The 16451-nt window shown below is 35.0% G+C and overlaps 1 protein-coding gene across 6 annotated transcripts in view; it reads left to right on the forward strand.

The window, feature by feature from the left end:
* The window catches only part of SKIC3 (SKI3 subunit of superkiller complex), a 105601-nt gene that overhangs the window by 55058 nt on the left and 34092 nt on the right, over window positions 1-16451 (forward strand). For all 6 annotated transcript variants that reach the window (XR_013532223.1, XR_013532225.1, XR_013532224.1 and 3 more), the window contains exons 20-31: window positions 522-698; window positions 790-934; window positions 1099-1177; window positions 1259-1320; window positions 1439-1495; window positions 2904-2972; window positions 4368-4442; window positions 5398-5539; window positions 8386-8479; window positions 11023-11100; window positions 13868-13992; window positions 14788-14911. Coding sequence is in view for 2 of the 6 variants with exons in the window: in XM_035291194.3 (XP_035147085.3) it covers window positions 522-698; window positions 790-934; window positions 1099-1177; window positions 1259-1320; window positions 1439-1495; window positions 2904-2972; window positions 4368-4442; window positions 5398-5539; window positions 8386-8479; window positions 11023-11100; window positions 13868-13992; window positions 14788-14911 (1227 nt within the window). In the remaining 4 variants the exon portion in view is untranslated. The remainder of the gene's footprint in view (window positions 1-521; window positions 699-789; window positions 935-1098; window positions 1178-1258; window positions 1321-1438; window positions 1496-2903; window positions 2973-4367; window positions 4443-5397; window positions 5540-8385; window positions 8480-11022; window positions 11101-13867; window positions 13993-14787; window positions 14912-16451) is intronic.

Genomic DNA, 16451 nt, shown 5'->3' on the forward strand with positions numbered 1-16451 from the left:
TAATCACTTCTTAAAGGTTCTACTTCTCAACATTGTTGCCCTGGAGATTGAGTTCCCAACTCATGAACTTTGTGAGAACATAGTCAAAACTACACAGCATGAGGGAAGACCTAAAATAAAAAAACCTGAGTTTACAATTGTCAATTGTAAGAGAGTTACAAACTTTATTGCCTTGGTCAGTGCTTAAACAAACACAAAAAGCACAGTTTTAACATTGTAATAATAAAATTGGTCCTGGAAAACTTACTTATTTATGTGATTGCTTCTACGTCTAATAAAAATGGTGAAGAATAATAAAAAAGTGTCCACAAAATTTCTGGCACTTAAATAATCCCTTCTTCCTTCCCTTCTTCCTTTTCTTCTTTCCTATTAGGGAGGTGATATGATATAATTCAGTTAGGAGGAAGCTTGTAAAGCATTTGCAGTGTTCAGTGTACAGTTTTTTGTTTCGAGTAATAATCGGAGATAAACTCCATGCTTTTTACAAATAATTTATAAGAATCACACTGTTTCTTTTTTAGTGCTCTACAGCATCGAGCGGATGTGTCCTGCCTCTGGAAGCTAGCTGGGGATGCTTGCACCTGTCTTTATGCTGTCTCACCATCTAAAGTGAATGTTAATGTTTTAGGAGTCCTTCTAGGTCAGAAAGAAGAAAAACAAGTATTAAAGAAAAATGAGCTCCTCCACCTTGGAGGAAGGTAATTTGCAAAGATTGCCAGTTAATGACATTCAAATTGAATTAAGGCATTGTAGCAAAAAAACATAACATTCACTTTCATATTTCCATAGGTGCTATGGTCATGCATTAAAACTGATGTCTACATCTAATACGTGGTGTGATCTTGGGATTAATTATTATCGCCAAGCACAACATCTAGCAGAAACAGGCAGCAATATGAATGATCTTAAGGAGCTGCTGGAGAAATCTTTAAATGTATGGTTTAAATAAATTTTTTACAAACTTTTAAAAACACTAAGTGCTTTTCTCAAAGATGTTTTAGTAGAAGTAAATAGTTTTTTCACATAAAACCACATATATATTGATATACATGCTGCTATTCCAAGAAATAAAAAGTAATCTATTTAACTTCTTTTCAGTGTCTGAAAAAAGCAGTGAGACTCGACAGTAATAATCACTTATACTGGAATGCTCTTGGTGTGGTTGCATGTTACAGTGGTGAGAATTAACACTTCAATATTTTTAGAAGATTGTGTATTTCAAACAAAGTTCAGTTTCATCAAGTTCTGTGTTTTTCAGGTATTGGAAATTATGCCCTTGCTCAGCACTGTTTCATCAAATCAATCCAGTCAGAACAAATTGTGAGTATTCTATGTGTCTATGAAAAAGAACTTCATAATTTAGAATTTCTAATTTTCTGAGACTTTCAAGTAGACAAGGGACCTATTTTAAGAAAAAATATATATATGTGTTTTTTAGAATGCTGTTGCATGGACCAACTTGGGAGTGTTATACCTCACAAATGAAAATATTGAGGTAAATATATTGCCTGTCTGTCATATTTAAAACAAAGAATGTTTTCTATAGTATTATTTCCTCAATAGCTCAGCTTCTTGGGGAAAAATATTTTTGCATGTTGCTATCTAGTCAGTATGCTCTCCAGTATACTAGTTAATTGATGTGATGCAATTTATGTCAAATAATTAATGTGTAAGATTTATTTTCCTTTTTCTGACCCTCAAGAAACTTCTGGTTTTATGATTATGTTGGTTTTTTCATTTAGAGATTAAAACAATTCTATTCTGAATCAATTCAGCATTGTTTTAATCTGTACACATGTAAGAAGTCCTGTGTAGAGTGTTGGAGGTGGAGTGGATGATTGCAAGGGAGACAGTACTCTCTAGCAGCTTAAATTTAATCTTTGCTTGGGTGATTTACTTTTGGCTTTAGCAGGTATTAATCTCTTTAAATTTCAAGTGTCATTTGTCATACTTGAGCAGTTATACATTAGGCAATTACAACTAAAGTGACTGGGATCATTTTTATAGGACATGTTTGGAATGTTTCCACAAATTTATAGATAATACCATGTCTGAACTGTTTTGTGTTACAGCCAATATATTGAATCTCATCCCGAAAAGTTTTTGCACTATTCTCAAGGATACATTAAGTCACTGCAAAAAAAATTATAAATACATTAAGAGAAAATATTAATTTGGATTTTAAAATATGTGAACATATTTTTTAAAAATTTAAATGAAGCAATGTCATAGTAAGCTATGGATGTGCTTGTGGCATGGGAGAATTGTTGCCCATGAACTTAAAAATAAGAAAAATAAGACTGTTTCCTGCCATACATAGATTGTTGAGAAAGTAGTATAAAATAGTTATTTTCTGTAGCAGAAAAAAAAAGGCATGCAAGTTGATGTGTCCAAGTTAGGTATTTTTGAAGTTTCCTGATTGTTTAATGCAGAATTATATTGTTGTTCACTCCTTCTCTAGCAGAAGATGTAATACATGTCTAGGACTTCATTGGTTAAGACTTCATTAGTTGTGAGTTCTTATCCTCCCAGTTAAGCTAAAAGAGAGAGGAATAGGTAGCCTTGTTTAATCATTGCCTTCAAACCTATGCCTAGCTGATGGATGCATGATTGGTTGTTTAAAAGTTCTGCAGACTATAAGGTAGACACCTATATTGTCCTTTTACTGGGGTTCAGAACTCCTAACCTGGGGAGAAATCTGTTGTACCTAGGAGTGTTCTAGAACTTAGTAGCAAAACACTGCTTTAAGCATTGCTAATTATGCTTAAACAGTGAAATTTTGTGTTCATACATATTTATTGTGACAGGTTTGACCTATTCTCTTATTTTATGCTTTTTAAACATAAGCAGTTTAATAAGTTATAAAATGGCTTGCTGTAATATTTTTTGCCTTTTTTTCCTAGCAAGCTCATGAAGCTTTCAAAATGGCCCAGTCCCTTGATCCATCTTATTTAATGTGCTGGATTGGACAAGTAAGATATATAACATATAGTTACTAATAAGCCTGTTGATATAAATAACTGATTAATATGCATAACAATGATAATAATGGTAATGGACAGCATCTGAAGTCTTTTTTTTTTTTTTTTTTTTTTGAAGTAACGGAGTTTCCCTCTTGTTACCCAGGCTGGAGTGCAATGGCTCGATCTCGGCTCACCACAACCTCCACCTCCTGGGTTCAGGCAATTCTCCTGCCTCAGCCTCCCAAGTAGCTGGGATTACAGGCACGTGCCACCATGCCCAGCTAATTTTTTGTATTTTTAGTAGAGACGGGGTTTCACCATGTTGACCAGGATGGTCTTGATCACTTGACCTCGTGATCCACCCGCCTTGGCCTCCCAAAGAGCTGGGATTACAGGCTTGAACCACCGCGCCCGGCCAGCATTTGAAGTCTTACTTTGTGCCACTCACTGTGCTTAGCTCTTTGTAGATATGATTTCAGTTAATCTATCATCAATTATTTGAGATATGGTTGATGTTATACTCTCATAATAAAGTTCTGGAAATAGAAACTCAGAGATCCTAAGTGTGATTCCTGAGGCCACATAACTTGTAAGGATTTAACTCTGATTTGGGGGTGGCCTTTGAACACTTACCAATCTGACATTCCTGTGCTGAAAAAGTAAACCCAGAACTCTATTGTTTAACTACATTTACAGAAAATGCACATTTACAAAGATCACTTTGAATATTATGTTTCTGTAAAATCTCTGTATCTGATTTGTCACTTGTTGATAAGTATTCTCTCCTCCTCCAAATTTTGATTTTTGTACTGCCAAATAGTAATCAGGATACCTAGTTACTAGTTGCTTTGATTCAGAGAGTAGGAGAATCACCCATATCAGAAAATTTTTACTTGGGATTTAGAGATCTTTTATTATACTTTTGAGAGGGTCTAATTCTAGTTAATTGGTGAAGCAAGCAGAGATAGCAAGGCAAACTCCTGTTCCCATTCACTGTGGTAGCATCTGGGAGTTGTGGCATTGCTATGCTAACCTCTATGTCAGCATTGAACCCAGGGAGCCCCAAGAATTTGCATGCTAACTCCTCCCACGTGATGATTGTGAGGCTGGTCCAAGGGACCTCACTTTGAGTAGTACTACTCTAGGTCAGTAGATCTTAGATCATTATCAGAATCACTTTTTAATTTTTATTTTAAAGGTATTTTTGGTTTTAAAAATAATTTATTTTAATAGGTAACTGGTAGATTTAGTTAAAATAGTAACAATAGAAGTAAAAAGTTAACTTTGCTATTAAGCACAGCTAGTAAACCTTTGGTTCTTCTAAACAGTTTCATTTATTATTGTTGTCATTATTATTTTCTTTTAAACACATTAAGAGTCTGTTTTTTTCCCCCCCTTTTAAAGGCTCTTATTGCTGAGACAGTTGGAAGTTATGACACGATGGATCTCTTCAGGCACACTACAGAACTCAATATGCATGTAAGAATATAAACATTGTTCTTGAAGCTTCATAAATGAGAAAAGTATTATCCTTATTAAGGGAATGAGTAGGTATTTGGCTAGACATAGCAGCTTACACCTATAATTCCAGTGATTTGGGATGCCAAGGCAGGAGGATTTCTTGAGGCCACCCTAGATGACATAGCAAGACCCTGTCTCTTAAAAATTTTTTTTAAATTAGCCAGGCATGATTGTGTACATCTGTAGACCTAGCTACTCAGGAGGCTGAGGCAGGAGGATCGCTTCAGCCCTGGAGTTTCAGGTTACAGTGAGCTATGATCACACCACTGCACTCCAGCCTGGGCAGCAGAGCAAGAGTCTGTCTCTAAGAAAAAGAAAAAGAACATGAATAGATAGTGGTATTAGATGTTAATGACATCAGTTGTTTTTATTCTTTCTTAGAAACAGATTAGTTGTCTGGCATTAAAGAACTTCCATTTTTTTTTTTCGTACAGCTTTCAAGAGCTGGTGAAGAAATGACATTGAGATTTAATAGATGCAGTAGTGGTCATATATTAATAGACTAGAAACTGAGACTCCAGGAAAAAAATAGACATGAGATAAGGAGTAGGCATGGAAGGCCTTTCTAGATTATTATGAAAATGTTTTAGTATTTTGTTGTTGTTGTTGTTTTGGTTTGACCTTTGGCAATGGTGCTGAGGAGGGGAAAGTCAACCCATCAGGCGAGGCTCTGTTTTCTGCATTTTATCCCATTTGATTTTTCCAGTTAGGATTGGAACAAGTAATTTCAATAGGTTCTTAGCTCTGTGTTTTATCATAATGACCCTTCCTTTAAAGGTACTTTTAACAGTTGACTTAAAGAAGACTGTGATGGGATATTTATTGTATTGAAGTGCATTGTTTTCTTATTTTAATTTTTATGGTCATATTTATTATCCTATGTTAACTTGTTAACATTGGCTTTTTTTTAAAGACCGAAGGAGCATTAGGTTATGCATATTGGGTCTGCACAACATTGCAAGATAAAAGCAACAGAGAAACAGAGCTGTATCAGTACAACATCCTCCAGATGAATGCTATTCCAGCAGCACAAGTTGTTTTGAATAAATATGTAGGTAAGTTACCTGTTACATAATAGCAAGATAATTGAATAACTATTGAAATAATTTAAAGTAATTTTTAAAATCAGTTTTAAAATAATTGAAGTAATTTTTAAAATCAGTTCATTTCAAATTAAATATTGGTGTTTTTTTAGAAAAACATGAATTTGCCTTCTTTTTGCAATGGCAAAGCAGTCTTTACTTTGTAAATGTTAATAAAGGCTTTTGAAGAAAGATGAAAATTATTACCTAATGATAGGATAAAAGTAATTTCTCTGTTATAATGGAGAGTGTATTAGGCTTTAATGCACTCTTCACTATACACTAGAACAGTTACTGCTGTTCTGTGTTTACTTTTTACTTTCTCTGCAGTATTAGGCCAAGTGTTTTACCTCCCTTAACTTCTGTTTACTCTTTGAGTACTGGATATAACAATACCTGGATTGTAGAGTTGTGAGAACTAGATGAGATAATATAAATGAAGTGCTAAACCCAGTGTCTTTAGCTTCCCCCCTTAACAGCTAATTGTTCTTGAAGATATTGGAAACATATGTTTAAGTTTAGGAAGTTGACAGAATAGTGAAGTTTTATTAACCATCTATTATAATTTCCTGTCTTTTAAAATAAAACTACCATTGGGTTTTAATCTCTACTCCACCACTTAGTAGGTTTGATTGAAACCTTGGGCATGCTACCAAAATTCTCAACAGGAAAGTACTGCTTAGTGTTTAAGTAAGATGATTTGTACGAAATGTTATGCCGAGTGCCTGGCATATCCTAGATGCTCAAGAAATGTTAGTTGCATTAACTTTTGGCAAAATACTGATAAAGAAGCAAGGAGTTTAAGCAGGAATACTGAAAACAGTAAAATTGACAGTCAAATAATATAAAGAATAAGACAAATTGTGAAAAACTGGAGAGAAAATACCTCACTGTAGATATTGTGGGGATTGTGGCACTCTGCATACATTTAGCCTGAGGCAATAGAGTAGACAATTAATTTACAAACATCAGCATTTGGGGGGCGGTTTGCCTTAGAGTGGGTATGGCATGTGAAAGCATGGATCTCCTCATGCTTATTTTGACTCAGTTTTATTGACTCTTTCTTTTGTGACTTTAAGGATTTTTCAAGAGTAACTTTATGTGATTTTAACCTTAGTCATTGATATTAGAACCTAACAAACAGTCACGTAAGATATAGTTACACTGTACTTTGTTAAATAATTTAAAGGATTTGAAGGCTTACTTTCCACTACTACTTTTTTTTTTCCACTACTACTTTTAAGTAGATTAGATCAGATGTATTTCTTTTTCTAAATTGTACCTTCGTAGATATGTAATCACCCAATGGGTTCACTTTGTCCACTGCCTAGACAAGGCCAATTTATCAAGATGAGAATTACAGTAGAAAAAGAGTAATTCATGCGGAGCTGACTGTGCGGAGGACTAGAGTTTTATTATTACCAAAATCAGTCTCCCCAAGTGAGCATTTGGGGAATCAGCATTTTTAAGGATAATTTGGTGGATGGTTGTAGGTGGGCAGTGAGTGAGGAGTGCTGATTGGTTGGGTGGGAGATGAAATCATAGGGAGTTGAAGCTGTCCTCTAGCCCAGAGTCAGTTCCTGGGTAGTGGCCACAAGATCAGATGAGCCAGTTTATCAATCTGGGTGATGCCGGCTGATCCATCCAGTGCAGGTTTTGCAAAACATCTCAAGCATGTATTTTAGGTTTTAGGATAGTAGTGTTATTCCCAGGAGCAATTTGGGGAAGTTCAGAATCTTGCAGCCTCCAGAGGCCTGACTCCTAAACCATAATTTCTTTTTTTTTTTTTGAGATGGAGTTTCCAGCTCTTGTTACCCAGGCTGGAGTGCAATGGCGCGATCTCAGCTCACCGCAACCTCCGCCTTCTGGGTTCAATCAATTCTCCTGTCTCAGCCTCCTGAGTAGCTGGGACTACAGGCGGGTGCCACCATGCCCAGATACTTTTTTTTGTATTTTTAGTAGAGACGTGGTTTCACCATGTTGACCAGGATGGTCTTGATCTTTTGACCTCGTGATACACCTGCCTCAGCCTCCCAAAGTGCTGTGATTATAGGCGTGAGCCACCGCGCCCAGCCATATTTCTAATCTTTTGACTAATTTGTTAGTCCTGCAAAGGCAGTCTAGTCCCAGGCTAGAAGGGGGTTTGTTTTGGGAGAGGGTTGCTGTCATCTTTGTTTCAAACCAAGTTCCTCCCAAAGTTAGTTTAGCCTGTGCCCAGGAATGAACGAGGACAGCAAGGAGGTTAGAAGCAAGATGGACTTAGTTAGGTCAGATCTCTGTCACTGTCTGTTATAATTTTGAAATGGTTTCAGATACAAGTTTTTTGACATTAAAATTTCAAAATACTGCAATGTAAATACCAAACTTACCTTCTGTTTCTAGTGAACAGTACTATTATTTTTTTTAAATGCATATATGTTGAAACAGAACCACCAAGAAAAATTATCGCTTAATTTAATCACAGTAAGGCTTAAGTGATTAGCCAAAGAATTGAATTTCTTTATAAACCTCATGACTGGTTTTAACAAGAACTATAATTTCAACTTATTATACTTTTGGGCATGAAAATATTTAAATTCTAAAATATAACTAGCAATTATATATAACTACTAAACATTATTCAGCAATTTTGAAGAGTTATTAAACTTTTTACTGACGTATTGTATTCAAGATAAAATCATGTCACTCTTCTTAACAGTGTGAGTGATCTCAAGAGGTAATCTGGTATTTAAGATACTGAAAATACTGAAAACAAAACTAGTATTTTGTTAATACCTTCAGTATGCGTATATAAAATGAAGATATTTCTCTGTTTCTAGAAAGAATTCAGAATTATGCTCCAGCTTTCACAATGTTGGGTTACTTAAATGAACATCTGCAACTGAAAAAGGAAGCAGCAAATGCATACCAAAGGTAAAGTACACTTAATAGTGATAGATGGAGGAGGGAGAGGGCTCCTGGAGAATCTCTGGCCTGTGCACTGGGAGAACGGGGTGAAGCCAGGGAAACAACACCGTTTGCAGGCAGGGAGGAGGCTGGCCTCTTCAATTCTTGTGTGCGTGGCCTGGAATCAATCTGTGATATGGGGCCTGATACTATGAACCCCTCTTGCTTTGCTGAGGATTTTTTTCTTTTTCCTTTTCACCCAGTAAATCCATTCCCTCACCCTTCAGTGTGTCTGCATGCCTAACTTTTCCTAGTTGTGTGACAAGGACCTGGTTTTAGCTGAACTAAGGAGCAAAGTCTTATATCAATTGCGGTGTAATCCTTGTCAGTTAACTGACAAATGTTAGTTTCATTCTCAGGAAGAAGATACTAAATAATTGTTCTGACTCCTTTCCTAATCTTTCATTGTATGCTATTATTACATCTTAGAAGGTGAAAAGATGTAGTCCCAAATTTTCATCTATATTTTGGTTTCTGTTGCTCATCCTAAGGAGGTGGGGTGGAGAAATTAAGAAAGAGAAACTGATAGAAAAGAAAGAAAAAACAAAAAAAAAAACTTCTCAGATTTTTAGAAAAGTCTGTCTTTTGTAAACTTGTCTAGCTTTATGAGATTTAAGCATGTGTTCAGTGAGACAAGAATTGAGAACATTATGATGTATTTGTTTGAATGACTTTAATACCTGCTATGTATTTACTCATTTAACAAATATTTGTTGACTGCTATGTGCCAAGCAGTGCTGTTGTACTGTCTATTTTGCAGTAAATAAAAATGACAAAGGCCCTATTCTCATGGAGTTTGTGTTCTGTGGCAGAAGAGACACGATAAGCTAATAAGTATCTGTGATGATGATAATTGCTAAGAAAGAAAATTTAAGCAGGGTAAAGGGCCAAAGAATGTAGGGCAGGAGGTGACATTTCAGGTGAGTTTAAGAATGGATAGATTTACTAAGGAGGCAGTTGAGGCCTGACTTCGTGAACTGAGGCCACAAGCCACTTGTTTATCTGGGCAGGACCATTCAAGGCAGAAGAAACAGCAAGAGCAAGTTCTCCAAAACAGGAGTGGATTTGGCATGTTTATAAAATAAGAAAGCCGATGTGCTAGAATGGAATGAGTAGCTGGAGAGTGGTAGGAAATGAAGTCTATATAAATTTCTGTGTAAATTAATGGATAGGTGATAGAAAGTAACTGTTGATCTCATCACCAACTACTAGATGGAAAGGAAAAAGACCTGGTTGCCTAACCTCTGAGGTACATTATTGCCCTGAATCTAAATAAATATTTACAAGAAACCTTGTCAGGTAAAAAATAATTGAGGTGTCCCAAATGCTTTGCCATATCCTTTTATAATTCTCTCCGTAGTTCAGAGGAGTAATCACTAGATGGTACTGGAGCCTATGTAATCAAGAAGTTATTTTCCCAAGTATGTATGGAAAGAAGTATATGAAAAGAAATGTATATGAAAAACCACTATTTTGCTTTTTTCAAAGCCAGCAAACGTAACAGTAAACTGTATAAATATGACAGACTGCAACAGTGTGCAAGATTTTTAAACAGAGAAAATTAGGCAGCTAGGGTATTCACAATTTTTTTTTTTGGTACATATCATTATTGCAGATATTGTGAATCTAACATTGGTTACACCTTAGGCTCAAAATGGCATCTCCACAGTCACTTGGGCATGTACAACTTTCTTGACTGATCATCACTGCTGTTTTCTGCTTTAAACAAATATTTGACGGTTGAAACCAGAAATTAGGCATAAATCAAAATAGGGGTAGAGTTTTTCATCTCTGCAATACTGTCTTTAGGCTTCTCTAGCAAATGCTTGGTTTTCATGCATTTCATCCTTTTAATCAGGGAGATAAACAGCCTTTCTTGGCTATTTCTCTGGAACCAGTCCTCTTTAAGTGGGAAGGAAAAACCAAGAATCTTGTTAAATATTCTTTTTAGTCATTAAGACATTTCCCTGCTTGCCCATTGGGAACTGAGCATGAGAAAGAAATATGGGTTGTCAGCAGGTTATTTATTCCTGTCCTCGAGGGACTTCTAATGGCTAGTCCCCTTCCCTCAACTCAATATTCTTTAAATATTTTTCTTTATGTACAAGCAAGGGCACATGACAACATTCCATTTCCTGGCTTCCTAACTCAAACTACTAATATATAAATAGTTTCAAGAGTATTTTCTATAAACTCCAAATATGTCAAAATTATAAACTGTGACATAGTCATTTTCCATATTAGATTTTTGGAATATTTAGAACTTAAATGTAATAAATGATTTTGCTTACTAAGAGGTCATTTAGATGTTATTTTCCTGACAGTCTAAAATCTAAATATATATAAGTGCTTTACTGGTACCAACTTAATAAAATGTGAATAAGCTATTATAACTAGCACTGAAGAATTCGTAGAATTAAATGAACAAAAAAATATATGGATTCAGCTAAAGAGAAAGGTAACAGAATGCTGTTGCACAGAGATAAATTAAAATACTTTTTTTTTTTAAGGGCAATTTTGTTGTTACAGACTGCAGAAGACCAAGATACTTATAATGTTGCAGTAAGAAATTATGGCAGATTATTATGGTAAGCATAGTTTTTCTCTGTTAATTCTGTCGATTGTATTTTTCTGGTGAAAGCTATGGGACTGATGATATACTGACTAGTTCCCAGAGTAGTGGAACATGTAGGATGCATAATTTCTATAGAAACAGGCTCTGTATGATAACTAACCTTAGTATGCTTTATATAGAGCAGATTTAGAACTCACGGTTTGTTGACTGGAGATGAGAACATTTGGAAGAGAGATAGTAGATGTCTCTAATACTAGAAGCCTATTTCATTGAAAGAGGAATTAGATTTATTCTTATTTGTAATATATTCTTAAACTGGGGATGAACATTTGGGGTCTGGTAACCCCTTTGAAATAGTACACAGAAGTTGTTGCGTGAGTACCATTTGGGGATGGAAGAAGGAGCTCTATATCTTTCCTCAGTTTTACGGAGACTTCTGACTCTAAAAGAGAATGAATGAAAGAAAGGTAAAGAATCAATTGTTTTAGAGGGTAGAACTAGGACCAGAGAATAGAAGTATTTTAAGAGGAAGGTTTTTGATTTAAGTTAAGGCATTCCTCAAGTTTAGAGCTGCCCAAAAGTTGAATGGTCCAGTTTGAAAACTGTTGTTAAAACTATACTTTGATGTTTTAGGATTAGTGCTACATCTTTCAAGGAGCTACACGATAGACCTTAGGTAGCCAGTTATTTTCTTTTATAACTGTGTAATTGAATTATATCAAGAATTGGAAAATTGTACTGTTCTGACAGCCTCTCCTTTCAATTATTTTAAACTGTTAATATTTAAAAGTTGAAAAAAAATTTAAAAATTGATAGAGCTGTCAGTTCCAAGGTTTTGTTGAAGCAGAGAATAGATACATTATATGGAATAAAGTATCTTTCTTTTTAGTTTTGATGTTTTATATAATCTAAGTACTAATGTAAGTATTTTAGAAGAAAATATATACCTTCCATTGAAAACAGATTATCTGGTTTTTTTTATTTTGTTTTTGTTATGAAATGTATGAAATGTACGAACATGCAGTAAGTAATGGCATAATTTAATGAAAAGTCACTAAATTATGTCTTAAAATTCTGTCAGCTTGCTTCAGGTTACTTTTTCAAAGAAAAAGTTTCAGATAAATTTGTTGAAGCCCCCACATTCCCTTCTCTAATTCCATTATTTTCTCCACAAAGGCTTGCATATCTTAGAAGATAGTATTCATTTAAAGAACACTTTTTAATATATGTGTTATGTATCCATAAACAATCTAAGGTAGTCCTCTTTCCTTTATCAAAATTTGAGTATTGATTTTATAAATTCTTTCACCTTTATAAAATTTATTTAGAAGTGAAGGTTGCCTATATTTTTAGCCCTCATTCATATTCTCCAAGATTAAAAAGATTTTATAAAAAGATTTTCACAACACGTTAAAAATAAAAACAGATTCAGGTTATAGTGATGGATACCAGAAAGAAGAATCTCAAATATATAGATAGTGTTTCTCTTCAAATGATGGCAGTTGAACTTATATATGTTTCTTTTATCTATGCAAAAACAAGTTATTTTTCTGTTATTAATAAGTACTGCACTTTAGTATAACAGTTTATATCCCCCAACCCCCGACTTAAAAAAAAAACAGTTTCGCTCTTATTGCCCAGGCTGGAGTGAAGTGGCATGATCTCAGCTCACTGCAACCTCCACCTCCCAGGTTCAAAGTGATTCTCCTGCCTCAGCCTTCCCAGTAGCTGGGATTACAGGCACCTGCCACCATGCCCAGTTAATTTTTGCATTTTTTTAGTAGAGACGGAGTTTCATCATGTTGGCCAGACTGGTCTCGAGCTCCTGACCCCAAGTGGTCAGGCCATCTCAGCTTCCCAAAGTGCTGGGATTACATGTGTGAGCTACCATGCCCAGCCTCCTCCCTTTTAAACACAAAAATGAATAATGTTTTGTTTGTAGAATTTTAATGTGTCTGTGTGACACCAAAAAAGAAAAAAAAGTGCAGATAAACAGTTTACACAAAACATAGGTTTGATTCTGACTAGGCATTTTATGACTTGTTAAGCTTGGCAAAGATGCTAGAACCATACTCATAGGTTAATACTTAACTAAGTAAAAGTGTCAGGCTTAAAAAATTAGAGTTCCATATAAACTTGAAATTACTTTTATAGTTTGGAATTTTAATTACAGTTTATTTAAAAAAGAGAGACACTTTGTAATTTACTAGAAATGATCATTTTCACACTTAACTTGAAAGAAGCAAAATATGAAATTAAATCCCCCAGTACATCCTATTTGCGATATGCCTTCTATTTAAACTCCTTTCTACAGCTTTAACACTAATTTATTATAGCTTACTGAATTGTCACTATTAAAAAAGAAGTACACATGAAATTATCAAAGCAAACAGTGTAATTTTTTTTTTTCTTGACAGAGTCTTGCTCTGTCTTGCCCAGGCTGGAGTACAGTGGTGCAATCTCAGCTCACTGCAACTTCTGCCTCCCGAGTTCAAGCAGTTCTCCTGCCTCAGCCTCCTGAGTAGCTGGGATTATAGGCATGTGCCACCATGCCTGGCTAATATTTGTATTTTTAGTAGAGACAGGGTTTCACTATGTTGGCCAGGCTGGTCTTGAACTCCTGACCTTGTGATCCACCTGCCTCGGCCTCCCAAAGTGCTGGGATTATAGGAGTGAGCCATTGTGCCTGTCCCAGTTTGGTGTAATTATATCTCAGTAATTTGACGATACATGTCAGAATTACTTTTGATATTAAAAATAAGTTGTGTTTTACTTCTTAGTTCCATTTGTGAATATGATAAAGCTATCCAGGCTTTTAAGTCAACACCCCTTGAAGAGTTAGAAGACATCACAGGTTTTGCATTGGCTTTATTCATGAAGGGGCTTTATAAAGAGAGTAGCAAAGGTAAGTATGTTGCTCTGAAGCTAAAGGACACATCTTACTTTTTTAGAGTTGAGTTTAATCATGATAAGATTATGATGTAATAATTAGATGAGGTGGGGGTTGCAATGTTTATTAAAATCCGACTAGGAGTCAGGAGCTATACTAGGCACGTTTTATCTGTTTCCTCATTTAGAATGTTATTATGATGAACAGTCTTTATAATTCTGTCATGAGCTAAGTGTTCATGATACAGATGAGGAAACTGAGGCCGAAGATCACTTGTGGCAGATGTGTGACTTGGCATTTGAAAGCAAGTATTTACTACTTAGATATTTCTGATAAATAAAGACCTCAACCATTGCTGCTAATCGATTTTGATTTCTCCAAACCTGTTAAATGATGCATTTTCACATATATGAGCTTAGCCCACATGTATAGAGAGCATTTAAGTATCTACTGCTTGATGGAGTTGCTGGGCTGCACATGGGAATTTTGGTGATACTCAGTGGCTCCAGGCGTCTGCTCTGGCCCAAGCTGGCTCTTAAAGACAGTGACCTAGATCGCCGTATAGATTCTGAAAGAAGTTAGAGATTGTCATGTAATAATCCTAATGATATTTCAGAATCACATTGGAACAGTGAAAACAAGTTCGATTATTATAAATGTTTATTCTATCTGCTTGAGAACAGGAGAATACAAAGTTATAACTGTATTTAGACCTTTCTGAAAAATAGGATTAGGAAAGGAAAAATCTCATGCTTCATCGATCAGAATGGCTTTTATACTGTTTTGTTTGTTTTCAATTTTACGTATCAGCCTATGAGAGAGCCTTGTCTATCGTTGAATCGGAGCAAGACAAAGCCCATATCTTGACAGCTCTGGCAATAACTGAATATAAACAAGGAAAAATGGATGTAGCCAAGACACTGCTATTTAAATGGTATGTGTAGTTGACATCAGCACTTAACATGTCCAGATACTTAAATATTTGGGTTGAAATTTGGAGCAATGTAAAATGAAGTTCTTAATATTTTAGGAACTTTTAAGGGATTGGGCTCACCTGGTTCTGAATTGATAGTCACAGGTGGAGCCACAGCTTGTGATTTAATTCTTAGCCCTGGATCTACTCAATCCTTCAAAACTGCCCTATACTCTGTTGCATATTTGTTTTTTTTGAAAGAGTAACTGATCACCCGATAAGTAGTATCTTAAAATTTTAATGAAGATAGTTATAATGAAGCCTTGTTTTTTGGCTTCTTGGATTCCAAAAGAGATATTTTTTTCTTTCCTTTTCAAGGTAACCTGTTAAAATGTTCATTTAAAGGTGAATCTTTTTAAAAATGTGTAACAAAACTTAAAACTATTTCTGTGTTTTTGGAATAAGTTAATAAAATAATGACCTGTGCTATTTTTGGCTACTTATGTAGTATTTTTTAACTTCTTAAAGATTAGTTTTTTTTTAGAAAATTGGCTTTAATCCCTTCATAAGCAGAAGTGATTAATGTATGCTATTGAATAGTGGTCTCACTGAGTGTTTTATTTGTATTTTTGAGTGGTACTAATCCTCATGGTACAGAGATATTCTCCCATTGCAAAAAGCTTATATTCTTACCTTCCACCCATTAAGTGCTAATATTAGCACTCCTCAGTCATTGTGACTACAACAAAAAAAATTGCCTCTGTAACTACCCCATCTCCAAAGGTGGGGGGATGGAGATGGTTATATAGTACTGGTTGAGAACCAGTTCTATAGGATAAACTTCACATTTGTTCATTTGATGTGATGCCTTTGTCTTATCCTGTGTCATTACAGTCATTTCCTTGTCTAATAAATAAGCAATTTTTTTTCTTCATCTTTGCTGGTTAGGAAAAACCAATCAATTTTAAAGAAAATCGTGTCACTTTACATGGATATATCCTTATAACATGTATCTGTGGTTATATATAACATGTTCTGAGAACTTAAATTTGCAAATGACTTGGTGACAAGAATCATAGATACTAATGATTACTGAAGTTATCAAGGGCAAAAATAACCCCATAGTAGAGGTGTTAGATTAGCCTTTGGTTACTGCTTAAGATAGTAAATGGAAGTGGGGAAAAAAATAACAATATAATCTTTCCTTTTCTCCTTCTTGTCACCAAGTCATTTGCAAAAAAAAAAAAAAATCTTTACCCCTGTGTTTTATGTTGTTGGAGTCAAGCTTAGGTTTTTTGTTTTTTTATGTTTCTCCCTTTGTTTTTGATTTTCTGCATGTCTTCATCCAAACTTGACACTACCAACTGCTTCCATCTCTGCCTGTTGGTATTCTTTTGTTTGATCTTCTTTCTATGAAAAGTTCAGTTACTTAATCTGTATTGCTGTTGCTTTGGCATTCATAGGTTGGAAACTGAGCAGTGTCCTAGACACTGATTTAAGGGGAATATGATTAAGTTCATTATTTAAGGGGAAAAAATGTGGTTATCAACTTTACAGAGTT

This window comes from Callithrix jacchus, chromosome 2 (genome assembly GCF_049354715.1).
Source record: "Callithrix jacchus isolate 240 chromosome 2, calJac240_pri, whole genome shotgun sequence".
Taxonomy (NCBI): Eukaryota; Metazoa; Chordata; class Mammalia; order Primates; family Cebidae; genus Callithrix; species Callithrix jacchus.